General features: G+C 41.2%; 1 protein-coding gene across 1 annotated transcript in view; it reads left to right on the top strand.

The window, feature by feature from the left end:
* The first annotated feature begins 5,679 nt into the window (after positions 1-5,679).
* Irak3 (interleukin 1 receptor associated kinase 3) overlaps positions 5,680-7,872 on the top strand; it is a 33,690-nt gene continuing 31,497 nt past the window's right edge. The window contains exon 1 of the mRNA XM_042699152.1: positions 5,680-6,033. Within this exon, the coding sequence (XP_042555086.1) occupies positions 5,895-6,033 (139 nt within the window). The 5' untranslated portion in view covers positions 5,680-5,894. The remainder of the gene's footprint in view (positions 6,034-7,872) is intronic.

Below are 7,872 nucleotides of genomic sequence, written 5' to 3'. Positions count from 1 at the left end.
ACTTTGCAAAAGAAAAGAAAAAGGAAGAAAAACATGGCTCAAGTGGTGGAGCCTGACAAGTAAAAGGACTCAAATGGTTTTCTTCCTTGCGATTGTTTCTAACATATTTTTAAGATGATTTCTTTGTTGCTTTGTATGTCCCTCCCCCATGGTATATCCCCTGTTTTCACTGTATTTGATGTTGGTATAATTTGGGGAGGGGAAGGGAAAAAATAAATTGTTAAAATAGGGATTCAGGTGGACCCATTGCAACAATGAGGTCTACAAGAACTTAAATCCAAAAATGAACTTTACAACTTTGGCACAGTGTGGGGAGGGGTGAAGGGAGGGGTGAATGGGGGAGATGGGAAGGGAGGTAAGGGGAAACAAAGGAGGAGGCAATAATGCTTGATAAGAAATGTACTCATTACCTTGCTCATATAATTGTAATCCCTCTGTACGATATTTTCACAATAAAAAAAATACCAGAATTACTAAAAAGGAAAAGAAAAGCACACTATATGATAATACTCTGTGTGTATGTGTGTGTGTGTGTGTGTGTGTGTGTGTGTGTGCTAGTCCTGGGCTTGAACTGAGGCCTAAGTGCTCTCCCTGAGCTTCTTTTTGCTCAAGTCTGGTGCTCTACCACTTGAGACACAACTTCACTTCTGGCTTTTGGGTAGTTTGTTGGAAATTACAGTCTCATCAACTTTCCTGCCCAGGTTAGCTTTGAACTATCAATCCTCAGATCTCAGCCTCCTGCGAAGCTAGGATTATAGGCATGAGCCACCAGTGCCTGACATATGTTAGTAGCTTTTTTTCTTGCATTTTATTTAATTATTTTTGTTGGTTGTGGGGTTTGAACTCTGGGCCTGGGCTCTGTCCCTGAGCTCTTTAATTCAAGGTGAGCACTCTACCACAGCACCACTTCCTTTTTCTTGCATTTTAAAACAAGAGTTATTCTTACTTACCCTGGGCCCCATGAATAACCTAACTTGCCCTGGTAGTATAAAATGGAGCAATCTCTCTGGAAAACTGTTTCACAGCATCTACCAAAGTAAAATATACACTACAAGTTCTGTAACTGGGCATGTCCACTCCTAGGTAAAATATATACCCTACAGAAATACATGTATATATGCTTACAGAAGTTACATTCAATAGTACATATAGTAGCATTACTTACCAAAGCTAGAAAAAAACCAGGCCACTAAGAAAACAATGGACAAATAAACTGTGGTGTGTTCATATACTTGTATGCTTTATACAGTGAATAAAAACAAATAACTATTGAACCTAGCATGGAAAACTCACAAGCCATGCTGAACAAAAGAAAGAAAATTTAAATAATATATTCCATGCAATACAATGGTAAAATTGAAATCAAATACAAATTAATCTAATATTTTAGATATGAGGAAGTTATTCTTCTCTGGGGAGGAGATACAAATAATAACAGAGGAAATAGTACAGACTTTTAGAGTTGGGTGTGGTGGCACACATCTGTCATCTCCCTAGGCAGAAAACATAAATAAGATTGCAGTAAAGGTTAATATAGGTATATAGGGAAATCTTATCTGAAAAGCAGAGTAAAAAGGACTGGGGGTGTAGCTCCAATCAGTAAATCACCTGCCAGGCAAACACAGGGTCCTGAATTCAAACTCAGAACTATTTTTTAAAATGAGATTCTGGTAATGTTTTGTTTCCTGAGTGCATGTATTCACTTTGTGACAATTTTACAAAATGTTTATATTTAGAGTTTGTGTGCTATTTTGTGTTTTAAGCCTAAATTAAAAATGTTTTAATTAAGAAAATATTCTGCTTCCCCTTGATTTAGATAAGTTACCTTGAGATTTAACTTCAAATCCAATAACTTCAAGTCCTACTGTCCTTCTATTTCTTTTTAAACTGCAATCTCAAGAAAAGTAGTGTGTAAATAAAAATAATTAATCTAAAGTAAATTTGAGGGGTTAGGGATTTAGTTCAGTGGAAGGGTACTTGCCTAGCAAGTGCAAGGTCTGGAGTTCAGTCCTCAGCACCAGAAAATAAAATTAAACAAAAAATAAAATGTGAAATAATAAAGTAAAATTAATAAAATAAAATTTTAGTGTTTTTTTTCCTAATACCTAATCCTATAGGATTGTGAAGAGAAGCCCTGACAAAAGGCTTGTTTAGGTTTTCAAACATAAATATGCTAAATCTTTTCATATACAAAATTGCTATTGCCTTCATTATCAAAGAACCAAATTAATTAAAGCTTTTAATTTTCTTTCATAATTTCAGAATAATGAACCAGTCATGGTGGTCATGCCTATAGTCCTAGTTACTTCAAAGGTTGAGTTTGTGAGGATTATCATTTTTGAGACCATCCCAGGCAAAATCAATCCAATTAAATCTCAACCAATTAAAAGCTGTGTGTAGTATATGCATGTTTTTTTTGCTATACATGAAGCATAAGTTAGGAAGATAGAAACCCAGGCTAGCAAAGGCATAAATGTGTGACCCTATTTAAGAACTAGCTGGATGCTGGTATCTCCCTTCTGTAATCCTTCTGAGAGGCTGAGATTATACTTCAAGGATTTTAGCTCAAGGGCAGAAAAGTTTTGGGAAACTGTCTCAATGGTAGCACATGACTTGTCATCTCACTAAGGATGAGAAAACTAATGTAGGCTGAAGGCTCTGGAGTGCACCCAGATGGTAAGCAAGACTCTGTCTCAAAAATAACCAATGAGGGGCTGGGAAGGTGGCTCAGTGGTAGAGTCCTTTGCCTTGCATGCATGAGGCCCTGGGTTTGATTCCTCAGCACCACATAAGCAGGAAAAGCTGGAAGTGGTGCTGTGGCTCAAGTGGTAGAGCACTAGCCTTGAGCTGAAGAGCTGAGGGACAGTGCCTAGGCTCAGAGTTCAGGCCACATGACTGGAAAAAAAAAAGGGAAAAAAAGGCTGGATGTATGGTTCAAGTGGTATAGTACCAGCCTGGCAAGCATGGAACCCTGAATTCAGACCATGTACCACACACAGAAGGGAGGGAGGGAGGGACGGAGGGGGAGAGAGAGAGAGAGAGAGAGAGAGAGAGAGAGAGAGAGAGAGAGAGAGAGAGAGGAGAAAAAAGAGAAAAGAGAGAGAGAAAGAAAAGAAAGATTTCAGAATTTCAGAAACATAGAATAAACTCAATACAAGAGAAAATGAGGAACTACAGCATTATGAAGAACTATAGGACATGAATAAGTAATTACCAACCCCTGTTAGGGTGTATGTTTGGAAACTTAATGGTATAACAGAATTTCCTAAACTTGCAGGCAGAAGCTTTGTTGTAGACTGAATGTTTATTCTCTTGTGCTGTCCATAGTTAGATGTTGCCCAGCCCATATTTACATGTTGGAGCTCTAGTCCTTAGCACAGTGTCATTGGCTGTATTTAGAAATGGAGCCTCTAAGGAAGTAATCCAGGTTAAATGGGGGCCTTCCTTTCTAGCTGTCACCTCTGCCACACATTCCCACTACAGTGTACTGCCTTGTCATGGGCCAAAAGCATTGGGGACAAGCAACTATGAGCTGAACCCACTTAAGTCATGAGCCAAAATACATCTTCCTTTTAAATTGATTATGTCAGATCATCTGTCACAGGGACAGAATGACATACTTACTGATAGGGGAGTCCTAGTTCATCTCTATTTTTATGTGAGCCTCCCTTGTTCTAGAAATTCAAAACCCACCCAATACTGTCCTTAAATGTATTTTCTTTCCTGTGGTACTCAGCATAGTCAAATGGCTCCTTAAAAACATAGGGAATGTATGGAAACAGCCTAGATGCTCTACAATAGATGAATGAGTAAAAAAATACGGTACCTATACCCAATGGATTTTTACACAGCTATGAGAAAGAATATTATGTCATTTACAGGAAAATGGATGGACCTAGAACAAATCATGTTAAGTGAAGTAAGCCACACTCAGAAAGACAAATAACACGTTTTCTCTCATCTGTGGAAGCTAGACCTAAAATGCACTGGAATGTGAGATATTATACAGGACTCTAAACATGAACACACAGTGAAACCAAGGGAAGATACTCTTGGAGGGAAAGGAGGAAAACACAAAGGGCCAATAACTATGTGCCCCTGATCATATGAAATAGTATTTATTGAAATGAACTCCAGACCATGGAAAAAAGACATAGAGAACTGTGTATGAATATAGTTTTACAGCAAAAGCTCAATCATCTGAATGAAGAACTATCAAAACTTTTGCCCAAACAGTATAAGCTTTACCAATTTTCAGTTAAGTTTTAATGGAATTCAACCTCTGGAATTTCAGGTTTGTATGCTAAATGCACACATACCACTATGGTTGAGCTCTAGGGGAGCTAATCCCAAACACAAAGACCTGAAATGTTTCAACTGATGCATTTTTTCAGGTGATACCTCATGTCTATACTTCCAGGATGTAGACTGCCATTTTTGTCACCATTTCTGAAGTATCTCTATCTTTTTTTTTTTGCCATGCTTATGGTGGTATAGTACAGTATATTATAATGGAATATTTCAAATCAACAGTCCATTTTTCTTAAACCCCATGTTAAAAGCAACAAGAAGATTCTGCAAAGCACTTTGAGGAAGGAAAATGTGGTGGAAGTTTCATCAGGGAAGCACAAGGTGGAAGTTTCACCAGGGTAGGGCAAGGAGAAGCGAGTGTGGTGAAATTGAGTCGCTCTGGGAGGAGGAACTACTCTCAGAAGGAAGGAAACACAATTTTCCTGATTTGATCCTTTCCTGTCGTTGGTGTCTACATCCATATTTACCAGCAGACACCCCATGTAGGCACATTTTAAACCAGTTAAATTCCAGAAGTGTTGGGACAAACCTGTGCCAAAAGGTTGGGAGTGGTTGAGTGAGAAGGGAGTGGTTGGGTGAGAGAAGAATGAATAGTTATTTTCTTCTTTATTTTTTTCCTGTGTTTCTGTGTTACTCAGTGAACCTGTCTCTTTTTTTAAGTTTTTTTTTAAAATTGTTTTTATAAAGGTGATGTACGGAAAGGTTACAGTTCCATAAGTCACATAAAGAGTACATTTCTTTTTGGGCAATGTCATCCCTTCCCTCACTCTCACAGATTTCCCCTCCCACCTTCATCCACAAGTTCTGTAGTTCATTTTCAACGTAGTGTCCAGCCAGTACCATGACTGCATTCGTTTACCCTTCGAATCTCCATTCCTGTGCCTCCCCTTGCATCTCTTTCTTGACAAAATAAAATGACATCCATTTTTTCTTTCTTTCTTGCCTGTATGGGGCTTAAACACAGGGCCCTGGATGGTGTTCCTCAGACAGTTTTTTGCTCAAGGTTGGCACGCCACCACTTGAGCCACAATCCCATCTCGGGCATTGTGGTGGTTAATTGGAGATGAGAGTCTCCGGACCTTTCCTGCCCAGGCTAGCTACAAACCAAGCGTGATTTTCAAATCTCAACCCTCTGAGTAGTTAGGTGCTTTGAGTCACCCAAGACTTCATGAAATCAATGATGATCTCATATTCAAAGCAGCCCAGAAGACAGCTCACCCCGGGGCAGGCAGAGGTGATGGCAGGCGCGCCAAGATCGCTGTCCAGGCCTTTTTCATTCTTTGGCTGCCCTCTTCAGTCACGTCCTCAGCTCAAGGGGCCTGCAGGGGAGCTTCCAGGGGAGCTTCCAGCCAAGGAGGAAGGCAGAGCCAGGCCAGAGGTCCCTGGGCACAACTCCGGGGGAGCGGCGGCCTGCGTCACGAGAGGACCGCCCCTTCCAAGGCTCGGGGCGCGGCGCTCTCTGAGGTCTTGGCAGTGGTGGTGGCTGGAGGATTTCCGCGGTTGTGTAACGCCGTCCCGCGCGCGCGGCCCTGGTACTGGAGGAGCCTGGGCTCAGCATCCTGCATCCCAGGGGGTGCCTGGCCATGGCCGGGCGCGGCGGGACCCGCGGTGCGCCCGCGCTGTCGGCGCACACGCTCCTCTTCGACCTGCCGCCGGTGCTGCTGAGCCAGCTGTGCGGGGTCCTGGACAGCTGCGACGGCGAGCTGGGCTGGCGCGGCCTGGGTGAGTGAGCGCCTCCCGGACTCCGCGGTTCCTCCCGACCCGGTCCCTGCTTGAGCAGTTTCGGGGGATCGCTGCAGGGGCAAAGGATCAGAGGCTGGGGAAAGGCAGATCCCCCGCGCCTAAGCTGGGATGTTTGTAAACTTTCCCGCAGCAGTGCTTGGCAAAATGAGAAGAAGAACGCGTGCAGGAGAATGTCTACTTGTTATCGCCAGAGCGCCGCAGAGTACAATTTCTATACGAAAACTTGTGAGATGTTTATCCTCTGATGTTTCCAATGCACCCCTCCCCGCCCCCGCCCCACTCCAATTAATTACATACAAGGGAAGTGCTAACGTGAATTACATTTCCTAGTGGACATGGCTCTTGGTTTTCTTTATTAATTCTTGTTTATTTAGCAAACTTAATGGAAAGACAAATGTAATCTAAAGGACAGCTCTTATTTGAACCTAGAAATTGCTTTCAAAACTCCATTTGAACTAAGCAGACACTGGAAAGTTGAGTAACTACCTGTTAGAGTGTTGAATGTAATCATTACACACTACACAGTTTTGTTTTTTGTATTTTGTTTTTTGAAATGTGTGAGTGCCAGTTCTGGTTCTTGAATTCAGGGTCGAGGTGCCACCCCTGAGCTTTTCTTTTCTTTTTTGTTGTTGTTCAAGGCTGGTACTCTACCATTTGAGCCACACTTCCCTTTAGGCTTTTTGATGTTTAATCAGAGATAAGAGTCTCCGGAACTTTCCTGTCCAGGGTGGCTTCAAATCATGATGTCTCAGATCTCAGTGCCCTGAGGAGCTAGGATGACAGGCATGAGCCACTGGCTCCTAGTAGTTTAGATGTTTGTCTGAATTGTTTGGCTAGATTTGATACCCCATGTGGTCGCACCACATCTAATGTTAAAATAAGAATACATCAAAATAGTTTTTGTCAGAAACAGTGATTTTTTGCTGGGGGAAGGGGGAGGTGGCACACAACGTCAGTTGATCTATGAGGAGAAATTGTTCTTTGTTCTTTGACAAACAGTATGACCATGCTTTCTGGAACTGTAGCATGAACTTATAGTTACATGAAAGTTGTGTGTGTGTGTATATATATGCATATATATACTGTAAACACTTATTTTAAGATAATTTTACTGTACTTATTATTAAGGTGTCAGAGGGGTTACTGTTTCATAAGTCAAGTAATGAGTACTTTATTCTTTAGATAATGTCACCCTTTCCTTCACTTTCCCCCTTCTGTCCCTGCTCATTAAGTTGTATAGTTCATTTTCCACATAGTATTGACTGAACACCAAGACTCAGCACTATAATTTTAAAATTAGGGCTCTTCAGTAAAAACTTAAGAAAAAAAGTACTTCACTGATTTCTGGAAAACACAAGTTTCCAGTATGCATTTAAGAGATAAGATCCTCCCATTGCAGCAATGAGACATACAAGGCATATGTCAAAAACGAACTTTACAACTTTGGTGGGGGGGGGGGGGAGGAGGGTTGGGTGGGGGGAGGGGGGAGGAGGATGGGATGGGAAGGGGAAACAAAGGAGGAGGCTACAATGCTTGATAAGAAATGTACTCATTATCTTGCCCATGTAATTGTAACCCCTCTGTACAGTATTTTCACAATAAAAAAATTTTTTTAAAGAGATAAGATCCTTAAGGGCGAATGATGAAAAAAGTGATATCAATCAATATGCACTAGACTTATAAGCTGATTTGTTGAATGATAACTCCTATGTACAACTACTTAAAAATAATAAAAATATAATTTTAAAAAGACAATAAAAAGAGATAAGAGCCGGGCGCTGGTGGCTCACGCCTGTAATCCTAGCTACTCAGGAGGCT

The sequence above is a fragment of the Dipodomys spectabilis genome, unplaced genomic scaffold (assembly GCF_019054845.1).
Source record: "Dipodomys spectabilis isolate Male_0828 unplaced genomic scaffold, ASM1905484v1 ptg000234l, whole genome shotgun sequence".
Taxonomy (NCBI): domain Eukaryota; kingdom Metazoa; phylum Chordata; class Mammalia; order Rodentia; family Heteromyidae; genus Dipodomys; species Dipodomys spectabilis.
Note: the sequence above shows the minus strand (reverse complement) of the source record. Positions and strands in the feature narration are given on the sequence as shown.